This window comes from Macrobrachium nipponense, chromosome 35 (genome assembly GCF_015104395.2).
Source record: "Macrobrachium nipponense isolate FS-2020 chromosome 35, ASM1510439v2, whole genome shotgun sequence".
NCBI classification, from domain to species: Eukaryota; Metazoa; Arthropoda; class Malacostraca; order Decapoda; family Palaemonidae; genus Macrobrachium; species Macrobrachium nipponense.
In genome coordinates this window covers 34,871,829-34,890,573 of record NC_061096.1, presented here as the reverse complement: position 1 = coordinate 34,890,573, position 18,745 = coordinate 34,871,829, and the positions used below count along the sequence as shown (strand labels likewise).

Sequence of the window (18,745 nt, the reverse complement as noted above, 5' to 3'; positions counted from 1 at the left end):
TACTAGCGAGGTCTGGGCGGTGTGACCTTGGAGTGTCTCCACTACAACCTTCACGGCCGCTTATGCTGCTTCCCCCCGCTGGTCTACACTCCCCATGCTGTGTCGGTGACGCCGTCTTGCCGCTTCTAGGGCCGGTCGCCGCCGTACCGAGGAGGGGTATGCCGCCGCCGCCTGTGTTTTCTTCGTGTTGCCTGCCCCAGACTTTCGCTGTTCCAGCAGCTCGCCCCTGGACCGGCCGCCAGTACCACGCTGGCTGCCGATGATTCTACGAGGCGATGGCTGGGCCTGCCGTACCTGTCGCTGATGTGGTTCCCGCTACTGGCTTGGCTGTCCCTTCTGTGTTTACCACCGCCGCCGCTGTTCCTGCCGCTCCTGAGCTGGTTGCTGTTCCTGTCGCTCCTGGTTCCTGGCGCCTGTCCATGCTGGTCCTGCCCATGGTGTGTCTTCCCCAGTCCCAGGTCCTTCCGGACAGGTGCAGTCGGGCCGTGTTGCTTCGGCAATAGGCCCGACTCCGGCCTGGATGGAGGACCTGACGACTGTCTGCGTGAGCTGACGAAGAAGAGGAAGGTGTCATCTTCGTCTTCGTCTGTTGCTCGCCTCTTCCCCTTCGACTTCTAAAGGCCCATAAGCCGAAGAAGAAGAAGGCTGCCTCCCCCCCCTAAGAAGTCTCCTTCGGGAACTTCTAAGGGCCCGTCCCACCGCCCGGTGGGACGGGGGTCCTTCTGCTGGTCCTCCGCCTGCTCCTTCGGGAGCGGGGCCCGTCGTCCCCTTCCCCGTAAGGAAGAGATAGACGGGGACCAGAGGAGTATCGGTTAGCTCTGGTACTTCCTCGCCTGGTGCTAGCGGCGATGCCGCTACGCCAGGTTCGGCTCGGTCTCCTCGTTCGCGGGAGATCCCGAGTGTACGCTCTCCCTCGGGAGACCAGTGCAGCCAAAGTTTCGGCGCCAGAGTTCGCTCGGCGCCAAGACCACGGGCACGGAGCAGAAGGCTGGCGAGAACCGCTCAGGTGACTCTCGCCAGGCCACGGCCGCTCTCGCAGCGACCAGCTGGTAACCGGGTTTTGTTATTCCCCCTAAGAAGACTCCTTCGGGAACTTCGAAGGGCTCGTCACATTCCGGTGTGACGGGGGGGTTCTTCTGCTGGTCCTCCTGTTCCTTCGGGAACGGGGCCCGTCTCCCCTTCTGAGAAGAAGAAGAAGACGGGGACCAAGGGTGTGCTGGCTACCGCTGGTACACCCACTCGCCTGGTCTTGGCAGCTCTGCTGCTAAGCCAGGTACCGGCTCGGTTTCTCGTCCGCGAGAAGTTCAGAGTGTACGATCTCCTTCGGGTGACCGTGCAGCCAAAGTTAAGACGCCTGAGTTCGCTCAGCGTCATGACCGAGCACGGAGCAGAAGACTGTCGAGAGCCGCTCAGTGACTCTCGCCAGGCCAGCGGCCGCTCTCGCAGCGACCAGCCGGTACCTCGGGTGGACGTGACGGTCTCTGACCGGCCACGGGTTTGAGGCTGGGAAGAGGTCCCCCAGGTCCCCTCGACCGACGGTTACCAGCCTCGGCTGGTACCAGCGGTTTGACGTGCCAGCGAGGACGCTCACTAAACGGTCTCACGGCGAAAGCGAGCTCTGCAGGTCACCTGACCGCCGCTCCCACAGGGACCGGGCGGATACGGTGACCAGCAGCAGCTCGTCTGACGCACGGGACCGGGGTCGACGTGCTCAGTCGAGCCCGCTCGCCACAAGGTGAGCGGCACGGCCAGGCCTGCAGATCGATCCCCACCGCGGGTTGGTGATCGGCTGCAGCCCCCCACGTACGCTGGTCCTGCCAGCGAGCGGGGGGGGAGCGTGGGGAGGGCGTGGTCCTGCCGAGGCCGAAGCCGGGGGGGGGATCGGTCAGTTCTGTCTCTCCGTACCTTCAACTTCCTCGCATACGCCAGGAAGAGCGAGGTTATATAAGGAGTTGATCGTGTGAGAGATGGCGCCGCTCACGATCCCGTCACGACGCCGTGCAACGTGCCAGGTTGGTCTTAGGAACCGAACCAGGACGTACGCGCAAAGTTGATTGGAGGCAACCCGTCCAGGGATCTGTTGCTGGTCCTTCTTCTGAAAGGAGGAGGGTTCCTGGGAGCTGCTCTTGTTGGAGGGACTGGACGGTCCTACTCCTCAAGACGCTGTAACTTCCGAGATTCAGAGTAACTTTACCCAGGTTATTGCACTGATTCGTCAGCACAAACGACCGGGGGGAAGGACCCGCCGCTCCCACCAGCAGAGCCCATGTCTCTGCTCGAGTCGTTTTGGGGCCCGAGAGGGAACCCAAACCGACCGGTGGGGTATGCCGCGATCGGAGCTGCCTATTCTGTCTTGAACCAGAGTCTCTCGTCTCCGGACAAGAAGGCTCTCTCAGTTCTGGCCGGTCGATCAAGCTACTTCCACCTCCTCTACTGCGACGTTTCTACGTGTCTTCGGACACCGTAATTTAAATTACTCCTTCGGCGGTCCCTCCTGACGAGGTTTCGACCTCGACGAGGACTGGAATGAGTCGGAGGACGGTTATCGGCTCTCCTGTCAGGTGTCGATCAGCCCCACCCAGACGACGTTCACAGTGGCGGCAAGACCCTTACCTACAGTGAGAGTTCGTAACCCTCCTCGGGGAAAACGTTTTCTCCTCCTGACGATACGTTTTCCCAGACTCTGAGGAGGCCATCGCCGCAAGGCGATGGCTGCTCCTACTCTTCTCCAACTGCTAGTTCCACTGGGAAGGCGAGCGAGTATCCAATTCCTCCCCCATTCCCTCTCTCCTTACGGCTACGAGGGAAAGGGGAAGGATCCTACAGAGATTTCTCTGTAGGATCCCACGTTGGGGACTGCGCTACCAGGGGGACCTTCGGGTCCTACCTGACGTAAGCCCCGGTCGTTGAGGAGGGGATCCTGCCCCTCTCGATTTCTACGGGAATCGAGAGGACCACCAGCCGATATCGTTTGACGAATTCGGTGGGGGTTTCGCAGAATGCTTAGAATTCTACGGAATTTCTAGCGCATTCAGAGTGTTAGAGTTTCTTACGATCTCCAAACACTTAGGCGAGACCACGGTCCAAAGTGAGCGAGACGAGAATCCCCCGATATGTTACACGATAATCGGGAACCTCGCCTATGCTCGAATTCCTGGAATTTCTAGCATTAGGAAGAAGACTGCTGCTGAAAGAAGACTATCTCACAGTAGGCGACCAACCTGGAATAGAGAAGAACGGACGGGAATATCCAGTTTGGCTGGAACTATCGTCTTAGTATTTCTGTTCACCATTGAAGCTTTCCTTCGAGGAAGACTTCTCCTTCACTCTCTTTGTTAATAGAGAACGAAGGTGGTCGATCTCCAATCCTTATTTTTGTTTTCTTGAAGGAAAGAATTTAGGATGGAGATCGTTGTTCAGAATCCTGCAAATATACTACGTATATTAACCTCGGCGACAGATTCTGCTAAGCAGTTGAATGGTCCGAGGGGTAGGCGCATATCCTGGTTATTCTACGGATTGCGACTTAGACGAAAAGTATTCTAATTGAACTGCAACCCGGGTTGCCTGCAACCTCTCAGGAGTTTCCAGTTTCAATTTTATATACTTATGGTGTTGTCACAACAACACCATTTAAGCTTTTATATTTACCGAAATTCGTTTCGCTTAAATATAATTGCTCGAGCATATCTTTTTATGCTCGGTGGTTCTAGCCGAACGCATTCCTTCGTGGAAGGATTACTTGGCAACTCAGGATGACGAGTCAGCGACAGCTACTGCGTATTGAATTGCCCGAGGCATTTCAGTATCAGCTGCCGCTTTGAGATAGACGGTTGTTTATGTCTTTCTCACCTGCTTTGATTGAATAACAACCGTATCTCTGCCCAACAATCACGGACTTAAGTCTCTGATTAACGGGGATTCTCGCATACATGAATGACCATCTACTGCTGAGAAACGCTAGTATTCATCGTCTTTCGGTATTGCGAGAATTTTAAACAGAGATATCTATTCGACTCTCATCTTTCTGTTTACCGCACGGTAACAGAATTCTGTAATAGTCTCTTGCTGCATCGTATCCCGATAATGCGAATGATTTTTTGCGGAATCTGAGTTTGTCCTCAAAATATCTTGTATTCGGAGGTGTACAATTGTTCATTGTTCACCCCGGATTAGCAGATGTATTTGAAAGACATCGCCTACTCCCACACCTGCCAGCTCTACTTCCAAACGTTCAGCCCGTGAGAAGCAGTTCTTCAAGCGGCTCTCCCCTGTGTTTCATTACTGAAGAACGCCCCGCTTTCATTGCACAACGGACAGCAATGAAATGACGGTTAGCGTTTTCAGTCATTTGTAAGCACAGGTTTAGAATCTTGAGATTCCTTCTCTCGATTCAGCTGGAAGACGTAGGTTGCATTCATTGCCTTTACCTTCGTCTTCAACGTCACATAGTGTTGTTTCTCCTTAAGCTGAGATTCAACGTCTATGAGATTTTCTTGCCATCAGGGACCTCGGTCTTTTGAAGGCAATTGACTTTCGCCTTTTGAGCTTATGCATTAAGAGAATCATCGCCGCGCCGTCCGGCATCGGTGACTAACAAATATTTTATTTGTTTGGTCTCTCAGCATAACTCTTTAAAGGCGAAGGTCACGTGACTTACCCGGATGCTTGCACAACTTGCCTCTACTGATTCCGAACCAGTCAGTCGGCAGCTGTCAGAGCGCCCGAGTCAGTTACGAACTATGCTATGGACTTAGTTCAGTTGTTGTTCCAGAGCAATCATTACTTCGTCTTTTAATAGCTTGTCAGTATGAGTACTGTACATAACCAAAGTCGAGAAGAGGGATAGGTCATACGACTATTCCCTTCTTTTCGTCTTAGGTAACTGCATGACTTCTCTTGAGAAGTCAAGCACAAAGGGATGGGGATTTGTGACGCTCGATTTCGTACCGATCTTCGTAGCGAAGACTCAGAACCCTTCGGTAACTGACGATTGGTTCGAGTCCTTCACAATACCCTCCCTAATGGACGTCACCGGACTCCCGCCGATAACGAAGGCTATGCTGCTTTGTCCTGTTAAGGTGCGACGGGGAGCTGTCTGAAGAAACTCGACCAGGCCCAGGATGAGTGTGGACTGCCTCTTCATCATCTCTCGCGTTCCGCAAGAACTTCTCCGTGGCGCAGGTAATGAAGGCAGGCGCCTGGTCAAACAACCGGACCGCATGCACCTCTTCTACCTTCAGGATATTGCCCACAGTTCCTTGGATCTTTTTTCCTTGGGAACCGTGGTGGTTGCTCAACACGTTGTGTAGTTTAACCCAGACCCTCGCAGCTGAACAGCATCGAGTCCTGGTGTGACCGTAAGAATGGATGAGGAATGAGAAGTGTGACTGGCTCCTCTTCCCATCTTTTTCTTCCCTCTACCTTTGGGTAGAGGGGGGGACACGGTCGTCACCCTGCTGGGTAAGGACGAGATGCAGGTGAGCTACTCAATAGAGCACCATCCTATCCCTTTCAGTAGGGATAGGAGTAAATATCCACCACTTCCTCCAACAAGGGGGAGGAAGTGGATGCCAAATTGAGACAAACCCATCATTTTATGATTGTCTCTTGACAAACAGGAACAAGTTCTTGCTTGCTGGTACGAAGATACGCTTGCCTCTCTCTTAGTACTTGGCCCAGAGGTCTGACCATTGATCCTGCGGTGCCACACCCCGATCAATCGGACAGAGGTTTGGATCCCTCCCTTGCTCTTACGACCAGGGAGGCACTCCAGGGTTGGACGAACACCATCTGTTCACCAAAAAGACTCAGATTCCTCCCACCAAGAAGTGAGGTCTTCCTTATTGTTAAAGGACCGAGGTGTATTACGTATCGGAACAAAATGACAATTTGTCGAAAATTGCATTTTTCCTAACTATACAAACCTGAGGTCCGTTTACACTATAACAGTCCCACCTCATGCCACCCCTCACTCTGCAACTTTTTGCATGGGCCTAAAAGCAAAAGTGATTCTCACCTCTCGGGCGCGCGGGCGCGCGCACGACTCGGGACAAGCAGTTAACTACCGTTCTCCCCTTGTTCGAAGCTTACGACCGTCCCTCCCAGCTGCTGCTAGTTACCTTCCTATTGTTAAAGGACCTCAGGTTTGTATAGTTAGGAAAAATGCAATTTTCGACAAATTGTCATTTTAAACTTTTGGAAGTCTTTAGCTTCCTTGATTGGACTATTGGCGCTTTAGCGGCCAAGATCGAAGACTGTCCTTCTCTTTCTCAGGAGTTAGCGGAGGATTGGATTGGTGTTCTGTCCGTGCGGACAAATCCATTTAGGGATGGATGTGATGAGTTAGCTTCGCTCATCGCCTTTGGTACCCTTAAGAAAAGGCAACTTTGGTGCTCCTTTGCTTCTAAAAGGGTTACGTCCCAACAGAATCTGCTCTCTTGTTTGCTCCTTTTTGTGAAAGATAACCTCTTTCCAGACGATGTAGTGTTGTCAATTTCGTCTGCGCTAGATAAGAAATCTACTTCGGATTTACTGGCACAGTCTACTAAGAGACCTAAAGCTCCTGTGGAGACTGTTCCTTCGGTTTCTCCTCTGGCCCAAGCGCCTTTTCGAGGGAGAAAACAAGCGCTTCTTTCGGCCGAAGTCGAATTTGCGACCTCAGTCTAAGGCCTCGGCCAAGGTTAACAAAACCTTCCAAATGAAAGCTCGGTTCTTCATGCACCAGTGGGAGCCAGGCTGGCTCTGTTTTGGGAGGAATGGAAAAACAGAGGAGCAGAAGCCTGGGTAGTGCAAGTACTCAAGTTCGGCTATCGTATTCCCTCTGTTTCACCTCCCTCGCTCTCACCTGTGCCAATTCCATTCCAGGCATACTCTCCGGGCTCAGACAAATTTCTGGCACTAGCCGCAGAAGTGGAAGCGCTTGTTCTCAAAGAAGCGATAGAACAGATAGAAGGGATTTTCCTCCAGGCTTTTACAATCGCCTTTTTGTAGTTCCCAAGTCATCAGGGGCTGGAGGCCGGTTTTGGATGTGAGCGCCCTGAACTTGCATGTCCAGAAAACAAAATTTCATATGGAGACCACTCGGTCGGTTCTGGAGTCCATCAGACCAGGGAGATTGGATGGTCTCTCTGGACATGCAAGACGCTTATTTTCACATTCCGATACATCGCGAATCTCGGAAGTACCTGAGGTTCATGTTCGAAGGCAAGGTGTTTCAGTTTCGGGCGCTTTGCTTCGGACTAGCGACGCTCCTCAAGTTTTCACCAGGGTTCTATCCCCGATAGGAAGCTGGCTGCACATATTAGGAGTAAGAAATCTCCCTCTATCTGGACGATTGGCTTCTCTGGTCGGAATCAGAGAGTCGGTGCATGAAGGACCTTGGAACAACTCTAGATCTTGCCAGAAAGTTAGGAATTCTGGTCAACAAACAGAAGTCCCAGTTGGTTCCATCCATCTCAGAGCATCCTTTATTTGGGGATGATTCTGAATGGCTCAAGTTTTTCGGGCTTTTCTGTCCCCGAAGAGGGTTCAAGGGCTGTCTGGAGACAGTTCAGGAGTTCTTGGACAAAAAGGTAAGTTCTGCCAATCAGTGGATGAGGCTCCTGGGCAAATTGACGTCAGTGGAGAAATTTGTGACGTTGGGAAAGACTGCACATGAGACCTCTGCAGTTTTTCCTGAGAGCCTCTTGGTGCAGGAAGACACAACCAGACTCGATTACATTTCCTGTCACAGATCAAATAAAAGAGGACCTAAGGTGGTGGCTCTCTCGAGCAAGATTGGAAGAAGGGTAGATTTACGACCCATCCTCCCGAACCTACAGTTCTTTTCCGACGCATCGGACACAGGTTGGGGAGCCCTACTGGGAAATCAACGAACTTCAGGAGCTTGGTCGGAGAAGGAGAAGAAGTTCCACATAAATGTAAAGGAACTGTTAGCAATTTTCCTGGGGCTCAGACAGTTTCGGAGCTTAGTAGAAGGTCGAGTAGTGGCGTGCACTCCGACAACTCCACGGCTCTCTCGTACGTGCGGAAACAGGGGGGGGACTCAGTCTTTCTCTCTATACGAAGTAGCCAAGGATCTCCTCCTGTGGTCAAACGAAGCGAAGGTTCAGCTAGTCCCGAGATTTGTTCCGGGAAAGATGAACGTCCTGGCGGAACGAGTTTAAGTCGTCAACAGCAAGTGTTACCTCTGGAGTGGACTTTGGACAACAAGATTTGTCAGAAACTTTGGCGGCCTTTGGGGACGACCGTCAATGTTAGACCTGTTCGCGACATCAAGGAACAACCGTCTTCCTCTCTTTTGTTCTCCATCCCAGATCCTCTAGCTTGGTCGGTGGACGCAATGCTGTTGGATTGGTCGGGTCTGGAAGCTTATGCATTCCCTCCGTTCGGTCTAATAAGAGAGGTGCTGAACAAGTTCATGTCGCACACCAATGTAACACTAACGTTAATCGCTCCCTTTTGGCCCAGGAAAGAGTGGTTCCCGGACCTTCTCCAAGTTGTTAGTAGACTTTGTCCCCAGACTTCTTTCTCCAGAGAAGTGGCTTTCTCAAACAACCTCACTTCAAGAGGTTCCACCAAAACTTGTCCGCTCTAGCTCTGACAGGGTTCAGACTGTCCGGATCTTGTCAGAGCGAAAGGATTTTCAAGAAGAGCTGCAGAAGCTATCGCTCGTTGTAGGAGAGAGTCTTCTAACAAAACTCTATCAAGGGAAGTGGAGAATCTTCGAGAGTGGTGTAGAAGTGCTAAAGTCTCTACTTCTGCGACCTCTTTAACAGAAATAGCAGATTTTCTTCTATTCTTAGGAACTCTAAGAAACTGGCTCCTTCGACGATCAGAGGATATAGAGCCATGCTCTCTTCGGTTTTTCGACATCGAGGTTTGGATATTTCCTCCAATTCAGATCTGTCGGACCTCATTAGGTCTTTCGAAACCACTAAGCTCCCGCAAGATACAGTGGCTTGGAACTTAGATGTGGTGCTTAAGTTCCTCATGGGGCCACCGTTGAGCCTTTGAAGTCGGCTTCCACTCAGGAACTTGACTAAGAAGGCACTTTTTCTTATTGCACTAGCTTGCTGCTAAGCGTGTCAGCGAATTGCACGCTATAGATAAAAGAGTCTGTTTCTCTCAAGGCAATGCTGTATTTTCGGTATCTTTGACCTTTCTAGCCAAAAATGAGATCCTTCTAATCTTGGGCCGAGGAGTTTTGTGGTAAGGAACTTATCTGATTTGGTTGGACATGAGGAGGAAGAAAGGCTCTTATGTCCAGTCAGGGCTATTAAGCAGTATCTGTTTGCCACTAAGGGTATTAGAGGACAATCTTCTAAGCTCTGGACCTCGGTTCAAATCCCTCTCGTCCTCTTTCTAAGAATGCTATATCGTTCTTTATTAGAGAGCCTTATCAGGGAAGCTCACTCGCAGTCCGAGAACGACAATCTTTTCCGTTCTGAGAGTTAAGCTCACGAGGTTAGAGCAGTGGCAACTTCTTTAGCATTCAGAAGAATTTATCTTTAGCTTCGATTCTTCGAGCACGTTCTGGAGATCGAATTCGGTTTTTGCGAGTCATTATCTCAAAGAAATAGAAACGGTTTTCGAGAATAAAACGTTAGGTCCGGTAGCGGTTTCTGGCATGGTGTTGGAGAAACGGCACAGGGGTCGTCACCTCTATGCTAACTTTTCACCTTGAATAGGTTGTCGAGTTTCAAGGGAAGCTGGGGTACTGAGTACCTGGGATACTCACCAGTCTGTTAGGTCAGATTTTACAATGGTCGGGTATATATGTTTTTAAATCTGGTGTTGGTGACAAATGTTTTGTATGATTGAATTTCTGGTCTTAGCCCAGGGCAAGGGCAATCTTTGTTGTTACTATCCTCCGTCAGTCAGCCTTGACTCGCTTGAACTACGGAAGGATTCCACTCCTGTAGAGGCTAACTTTGGTCAAATTCCAATTCCTCTACAATAGTAAGAAGAGCACCGACCAGAGGCAGTAACAGTCTGCTGTAGCTCTCTTACAAGGTAAGGTACAACAGACACCTTGAGTGTTTACTGGTATTGCAATAAATGTAACCATTTAAAAATACTAGTGGTCCACTGAATCCCACCTTCCCATAAATGTGTAATCAGCTCTATAATTGTTCGGTAAGACACTACAATAAAAATGAAATTTTCATTATTAAAATGAAGTTTTATTGTATACTTACCGAACAATTATGATTATACCCACCCTCCTCCCCTTAGGTGGACGGACGGGCAGAAAGAATTGGATTCACCTGGGCAGTTGTACCTGGTTCTCCCGCGAGTGGAGGGAGATGACGTCATCACCACCAGTGTTGGCGACGCCGACGCGCTAAATTTGAATTTAGTATCCTGCCGCTCGTGGAAATCACGGCTGTATAATTGTTCGGTAAGTATACAATAAAACTTCATTTTAATAATGAAAATTTCATGTTTGATCTATCTTGTGCATTGCAGTGTCTTTCCAGTACTAATCCAGTCAAATATTCTCCCAAGAACTTCTTATGAGACTATGTAGTGCACACTATGTGGTCTAGCCTATTTTCAGTATTTTTACTTAACCCACTTTATCATATTGTGGTTGGAAGAGGAAGAAGAACTTGTTGTTGGAGAAAGAAGTAGTACTAGTAGGAGGAGGAGGAGGAGAAGAAGAGTTAAGAGGAAGAAGAATTGGGTGAGGAGTTGTTGAAATTCAAGAGAGGATGGTTGAAAAAAAATCTTTTCGGTTGAGTTAGGTGGTTGTGCTGGTCTGTTTCAGCTTGTTTTCTTGTACTGTAAGTTCTCAACATTTAATTAGTAATCTACCTTGGCAGTAGTCACAGTTGCTTCAGGTGAGAGTTGAATACGTCTCTTTAACCATAAGCTATCTAGGCATTTGGCAGAAAGATGTTGGCAACAGGAGTACTGTTAAAATGATGGACATGTTACGTTCTTTTGATGAAACCGGTGATGTTGTAGAATGGTATGAAAAACTTGAAATGGTTGCTAGACTTAAGGAAATTAAGAAACTACAAGTTGTAATATCTTCATTCTTAAAAGGAAGTACATATTCTGTGTGTTATGAATTAAGTGATGACAAGAAAAACACATCCGAATCAATTAAGGCAGCATTAAGTGAAGATTTTGCTTTAAGTGCATTTCAAGCTTATGAGCAATTTGCTAAGCATGTGGTGTGATAACCCAGTTGATGTTTATGTGACTGGGGACACATCAGCCAACCCCATGCAATAGGCTAAGAAGATTGCACGCTTAATATGGGGCACAGAGGTATCAGCATCTACAAAATCTGAATTCAGTAATTCAGTACACCAGTCCATCTGCTAATTGTAATCCACCCTTCTGGTATAAATACATGTGTAAGCTATGCTGAAATCTGAGGTGACATGATTCGTTTTGTATCGTCTTAAATCTCAGACTCGGCTTAACATTGCTAGTGTTAAGCTTTTTTTTCATTTCCAATGTCAAGTTTGCAGATTCAGAGGTAATACTATTTTTCCTATGGTTATTTATATAAATATGATCTCTTTTGTGCATGGGTATAACTTGTGTGATATGAACTTATTATATTTTTTTTCATGCTTAGCTCAAAAAATTTCTAGATCACAGGTTGACATGGTAGAAAAATAAAATTATTACAGGCAGTCCCTGTTTATCGGTGATCCGGTTTCATGGCGCATGTATAGTGCCGAAATGCTCCGATAATAGAGTATTGGCGCCGATGCATACCTAACAGAAGTGTCAAAATGAGGCTACTGGTGCCAATAAGTGCCAAAAATCACTGATTTACAGTTATTGGCTATTTTCCCTTATCAAGCCATCAGAAAGAAACCTTGCTGACAACTGGGGACTGCCTGTACAACAAAACATCTTTACAAACTCTATCATGGACCCCTGCTTGTTCGCGGTTCCAAATTTGCAGCTTCATGTATTCGTGGATTTTATTTTTCATAGAGAAATATATTCACTGATTACTGTAAGTAATCCCTGGTTATCGGTGGCCTTGGTTATTGGCGATCCAGTTTTACGGCGCTTGTATAGCGACAACGGTAACTGAATTTTCAGTGCCGATATGCGCTGATCCTCAGTTAACAGCGGTGCTGATAACCAGGGATCGGCGCTATTACCTCTGATTTTCGGTTATCGTCAAATAGAACCCCCCCTTAGAACTGGGGACTGCCTATAACCAGTTTTAGAAGGGTTTGTTGGTATTTGAACTATCAAAATAGGGAGTTATAAGCGTTTGTAGAGGGGCACTAAGTATTCACAGATTTTAGCTGTTTGCGCGGGGTTGTACATCCCCCATGAATACCAGGGGTTGATTGTACATGACTAGGAAGCCTAAGATATTGGCTACACACTAATTAAAGGAGTGTTATAAACCACGTATAAAAGACTATAGTATTATGTAGTTGTATACCATAACAAACATCAAATTCAGTAATACTGCCATTAAGAAAAAGGTCTCTTTCCAAAAATGTCTAAAATTAATATAATGTTAATTTTTGCTTTAGAAAACCAAGTAAGATGTTGTTATGGTAACACTGTTGTGTTGATAATAGAGGAACACTTTCTTTATCAATGGGCATATTGCTTACGTATACCTATCCTGAGGTATTTGTAAGATGAAGGAATTTTTGTGAATTACTAGTTGTTGATCTATACCGTATAAATTTTTGACAAAAATACATAGTGTATTTTATATTATAACCTTGCATATTTTTGGATTCAGGTTTCTCTCTACAGCACCTCCTAAACTTGAAGCACAAAGTGGATTGCCTAATGGAGGTTTGGGAGCTGGGAAACATTTGCAATTTACTGCCAAGCATTCTCGTCTTCCAGTCATAGTAAAAGCAGTGGTTACAGATGTGAGACTGGAGTCGCCTACAGTTAGGGGAATTACTTTACAGATTGATAACCCCCAATTTAACTTTAAAGCAGGTCAATGGTAAGTTTATTTTTCCTTATTTTGTTTTTTAACCTCTCTGTCAAAAGTTAATTTGACATTTGTTTTGACAGGAATACAAACCTGTGTTCTCATAATTAAATTGTAATTTTGGAATAGTGAAGAGGGTATAGAAAGTAACCAATGAGTTTTTAGATCTCATCTGGTTACTCAGTTTATAGAAGCAAGTACATTCTAGTTTACACTTTAGCTATACGCGTTCTTTTCATGCCCACAAACAGTTTGCTGTTGTATTGTGCTTGCTAGGCATTCATCTTGTTTTCATTTTGACTTTCCCCTACATATGGCATGATGTGGTGTTTGTAAATAAGAAAAAAAAAAAATTCCCATAGGCATCTCAATAGTACGCATATGGTATTTTTAACCGGTGGTTTGGGTACCTCTGTATCCCTTGTCATTTCATCTTCATCCCACTTACCATTTACATTGCAGACCAACTATCAGAATATTCAGTAGCCTTTCTAAGTGGGCATCTAGATTTCAAGTTTCATCATACTATCCTTATCAGGATGAAAGACCTACCAACTTCATTCTCATAACCTGAAAACTTATATATTCAATTAGACTGACATCGTGAACTGATTTAGTACAATAAATTTCTTGCTTAATGGTTTCATCCCAATTGGAGAGTTCCTCTGTACTTGAAACCCTTCTCTTTTGAGGAAGGATTGACTTCCATAAACAAAACACAGAATTTTTTTTTTTTTTTTTGAAGCTACTTAAGCTACCTGTAACATTATTATTGAGGATCTAGATTTGTTTCTTACTCTTGGCAAAGATAGGAGTTTTAAAAATTTCCTGTTTCTCTTTCTTTTTAAATTAGCTATAAATTAGACTGGTTTTATGGTTTTTCAGTAGTATTTGGGTATTTTTCAGAAACTCCTAGTAAGAGTAAGTAATGCAATGTTTTGATAGTAAGTGGGCAAAGAAGACATACCTCTCATTACAGATCTAATTAACTTACCTTATTATTAACTATGTCAGGCCTAGCAGTAATTTTTCCCTGATTTTTGTGATAAAATAAGGCACTTTTTTTCTTTTCCAGGGTTGATATGTTTATACCAGGTATGGAAACAGTTGGAGGGTTCTCAATGTACTCAGCCCCAAGCCAGTTAATAGAAACAGGGACAATAGATCTTGGAATTAAGTTTTCTAAGTGGCCTCCTGTATTTTGGATTCATACTCAGGTATGTTATACAGTATACATATGAGACATTATGCTTATTCTGGGTGTAGAATCAGTTCAGTGTTCTGAAGAACTTGTTCTCAGTTGGGCCATAATTACTGATATTATACTATATATATTATCAAGTTGTTTATCCAGACCCCTGAATTACATTACTTGTTTATCTACTTGATAAGTGTATACTTTAGTTTATGCTAAAGAATACACAGGGGCTGGAGATAGAATGAAAAAAAAAATAAACTCAGGGCTCATTAAGTTTTGCTTTGATTTCTCATAGATCCACTAGGCTTTACCATGATTCATCTCTTAGCTTGCTGTAGGGGCTATGTCAGGTCAGTTTGTTGAATGGACATGCCTGTTGTAGTGAAGAATGACTAACAACCTCCCTGACACTCAAGAAGATTTTGAAGTCAGGTCCGCTTCCAGAGATAGACCAATGTGACTAGTTGGTTGAGATCAGCCATTAAGACATGAATATCAGTTGCAATGATTTTATCTACTGCATGGCAAATTAGTCTGAAGAGCATTTGTTGTAATGTCAAATTCCTTGTATGTCTGACCAAGTTGTGGACATTACAGCTGATACCTGATGTCACTAGAGAATTATATATATGAGTAAGGAAGAAAGAGTGGGATTTTCAAGGAATAAAATGACTAAACCTCAATCCCTCTGTTTAGTTTGTATTCCAGTATCTTTAGTGTGCCATAGCAGGAAATTATTTAACAAGATAAGAGAGAGTTTTTACCATAGGTAAAATGCTAAGCTGATAGGTTATTTTTGCTTCAGTGTAAATTGTGTGGTATACATATGCTTATGTATTGGTATTTATGGGATATATAGATCTTGTATACTGTATTTGAATATTTAAAGAATGGTATATTGGTGGTTACAATCCTGCATACTCTGAATACTGTAATGATATATTGGTTTACAATCCTGTATACTCTGAATACTGTATTTATTTTTTATGGTAATTATCATTAATTTTTACAGTGTAAAGTGGGTTCAACTGTAGCTCTCAGAGTTGGCGGTGATTTTTATTATGCCCCAGAAGTTGGCGATCATCCCTTTGATCTCCTCTTAGTAGCAGGTGGTGTTGGAGTAAATCCATTGGCTTCTATGTATTTTCATGCAAGAACTTTACACAAGCTTTATCTAGAAAATAAAGAAGAATACTGCCCGGGAAAAGTATTGTTGTTATATTCAGCAAAAACTTATGAGGATATACTTTACAAGGTATGGATTACAGTCTTGATAATAAATATAGAGAATATAATGAAATGTATTTCTGCAATGTAATTTTTGCTGGTTTTATTATGTTTTTTCCATTCATTTAATGTAAGCATAGCCCTTTTTTTTTCTTTTTTTTCTAAAGAATAAGTTTTTGCTACAATAGTGCAGTGCATACAACCAACTCATAAAGCAAGAAAGAGGAGAATGGTTATAATTTTGTATGTATCCCCATACTGTACAACCAGTGAGAAGCTATTGTGCAGCTTTGGTCAAGTGTTGTGATTGATACATGAAACCATGTGACAATATATTTGACTCAGTATGGTAGGTGGGAGATGCAGAGATCAGACCCTTACTAAGTGGGGTTTATCATTTATCTCATCATCAAGTGTAGTGAAATTATACTTAGCAGCTTCAGGTAAACAAGTGCTCTTCTATAAATTGGATCCACATCCTACAAACACCTTAGTACAGTGTTCTGGCAGGACAGTTGATCATTTAACTCTTAAAGTGTTGCTTCCCCATCTCATGACTTGTCACTTCACTACCCAACTCAGTATATGGCTCTCCATGTTGGGTGTCTGGATATTCCACCATCTCCTCAGCAAGACAGACAACTCTCCTACCTTTAGCTGGAAAGCATACCATGAAACTAAAACTAGTCTCTAACTTAATAGGTGGAACTGATTTTGGGGTATACGTACTTTACTTGACTGTTCAATCCCTTAACAGAAGATTTTTGAAAAGGGACATGTGGTTTTCTTTGTATCAGTGATGGATTTTTTATCTAAAAAATATAAACTATATTGTGATAATAAATATAATATATATATATATATACTATATTATATGTATATGTATATATATATATATATATATATATATATATATATATATATATATATATATATATATATATATATATATATATATTATATTATATATATATTCTGGGCTCAGCTCGTGTCGGCCTATGAAAGGATCCTTGAATATCATTCTTTCTAGGCAAAATTAATCTAAAATTACCAGAGAAAAACAAAATTAAGAAAATGTCAGTAAAACTGACTCGCTCACTCTATAAAAGAAGTATCGGTATGAGAATAGGGCGAGTGGGATCACTACCACGAGACATTCACCATTTAGACCTTCCAAATCAAAAATCCCCACTAGAGAGAGCTGATACTAACGGGTGATGCGGCCGCTACTACTACTACTAGGGACGCCACGGACAGCAGCGCCCCTAGCTTGGTCATCCTTAATAATTAGCAGTACGCGTTGTACGCATTTTTTCACTTGTGTGCTATTTTTCTTTGGATTTACCTCCTTTTTCTATCATGGAACGTGCTGCCATCGCATCGGCTAAAGTTAAGTGCCTCATAAGTAGTATTTTACCGTATTTTAGTCTTCCAGGGACCAGTATTTTTCCTTCTAATAGGTCATATACGGTTTCCCGGTCGACTCGTGGCGGCGCCATGCTGCCTCAGTTAAGAATTAATTCCTGTCTTCCATACTGGGACTTCTTGTACTTATGGGCTTACTATATCACGTTCATCGTTTTTTACATCGCCTTTTTAGCTAGGTTAGCCCGTTTACCAATTCTCGTAGTTTGGTATTTAGGGTATTTCTGTGTTTCTGGCCCAGCATCCCGGCTCTTGCCTCTTCATCGGCTATCGCTGGCTCCGAGTAGTCTTCTGTTCCTCGGAACAGTTTGCCTCCTCCTGGGCTTCTTTTTCTTTTACTAAAAGTGTCTTTTCCACCTTTTTACGATGTAATTTTAGTTCTATTTAGGGTGTTAGGCTAGCCTAGGTGCATGTCCCATGTATTGGTACAGCCTGGTTCACGTGGCCTCCCACGGTTGTGTTGCTATCGCGGCTTAGGCCACTTGCGGTCACGTGTTCCATCGCACCTTACCTTCCCCTTTCCCTCCCTACCAGGTATAGGGAGGGGTCTGGGGGACCCCTGGGTTGCCATGACAACCTCAGTAGCCTTCCTCCCTCCTTCTCTGAGGAGGCCAGGGGTTCTTCCCAGCTGGGGTATAGGGCGACCACTTGTTTCGGGTACCGGGTGTCACCGAGCGGGTAGTTGTTGGGACGGGGAGGAGTAGGCCACCCCCCCCCCCTCTCTCTCTCTCTCCCGCCGCGTTACGCCGGGGAACCCCCCCCAGAATTGCTCAGTCCCACCTTTCCCCCACTATAACGAACGGAGCCTTCCGCCGCAGCCGGGGCACCCTTTTGGTTATAGTTTCGTCTGGCTCCGCCAGCAGGCGGGGTGGTCACTACTAGTGGTCTATTGCTTGCCTACTATATCCTTCCCTTTTTCCCCGCTACCGGAGGAGAGCTTGCTTCTTACCCAGGCACTCTTCTAGTAGACGGGGGAAAAGTTTGATATTTATTTCGTTATTTTTAAGGATATACCCTAATTTTACGATGAATTTTAGTATTATATAACTGTGTGTATACCATCTCCGTCGTTTTCCGTCGTGGTTTCATATTTCACCACCCACATCTGGTTGGATTCTTTCTCTTGTCTCCGGCGTAGCCTTGGACAAACTCCAACCATCTTGTTACCACACGTATTATGGCGGGGCTCTGTTTAATCTAACTTTCTCGCTCCGGCATGCAGCGGAGCAATGTTAGGCTGTAAGTGTTCTCCTGATGCTTATGTATCTTTCCACTTACAGGCTACCAACTGTCAGGTCCTAGGGTGCAATGCGACTCTGTACGACCCCTGCGCCCACGATGAGTGCAGATCTCACGCCGCATGTGCCACGACTCACACGCCATGATCGTCTGGCTACCCGGAAGCCTGCGCCATCTGTTACGACCTTGTCAGTCAGCTGGTGGGGGGGGTAAGTCGATTGTAGACTTCTTTATCGTATTACTAACAACACTTAGTCATAAGCTTGTTAACCCCGTCCCGCCAACTAGAAGCTTCATTTCGCCTTCTCTTTCAGGCTGCCGGTGTGAGGGAAGTCGCCCTAGCAACCCTGAAGGCTTGGGTGGGCGGCTTCGGGAAGAACGCCGCCAAGGGCCAGCCATACATCTTGGATAAGAAGCTGGCCGTTCAGATCTTCCCCGGCGGCAAGTCAACAGGATATGTTGACCCCATCTCTGCAGCCCCTCTCATCGCCTCCATCCAGCAAGAGGTGCAGCAGTCGTTCGGGGCCGTGGCCACAGGCAGACGGTCCAGACGTCGCAACCTTGGACCTTAATATTGAGCCTATGGCGGTAGGTGCGGAGGATTTGTTCGGTTGAGGTAGGTGTGTCGGGTGTGCCCAAGGTCTTTCCTTGGGCGGCGTCCTGGATCTTCTGTCCCTTCTTTCTACTGCTTCTTTCCAAGGCTTTTC

General features: G+C 45.7%; 1 protein-coding gene across 1 annotated transcript in view; it reads left to right on the top strand.

Annotated features, from left to right (window-relative positions):
• The window catches only part of LOC135208593 (oxidoreductase NAD-binding domain-containing protein 1-like), a 49,245-nt gene that overhangs the window by 22,679 nt on the left and 7,821 nt on the right, over positions 1 to 18,745 (top strand). The window contains exons 2-4 of the mRNA XM_064240943.1: positions 12,746 to 12,961; positions 14,025 to 14,166; positions 15,160 to 15,402. Of these exons, the coding sequence (XP_064097013.1) occupies positions 12,746 to 12,961; positions 14,025 to 14,166; positions 15,160 to 15,402 (601 nt within the window). The remainder of the gene's footprint in view (positions 1 to 12,745; positions 12,962 to 14,024; positions 14,167 to 15,159; positions 15,403 to 18,745) is intronic.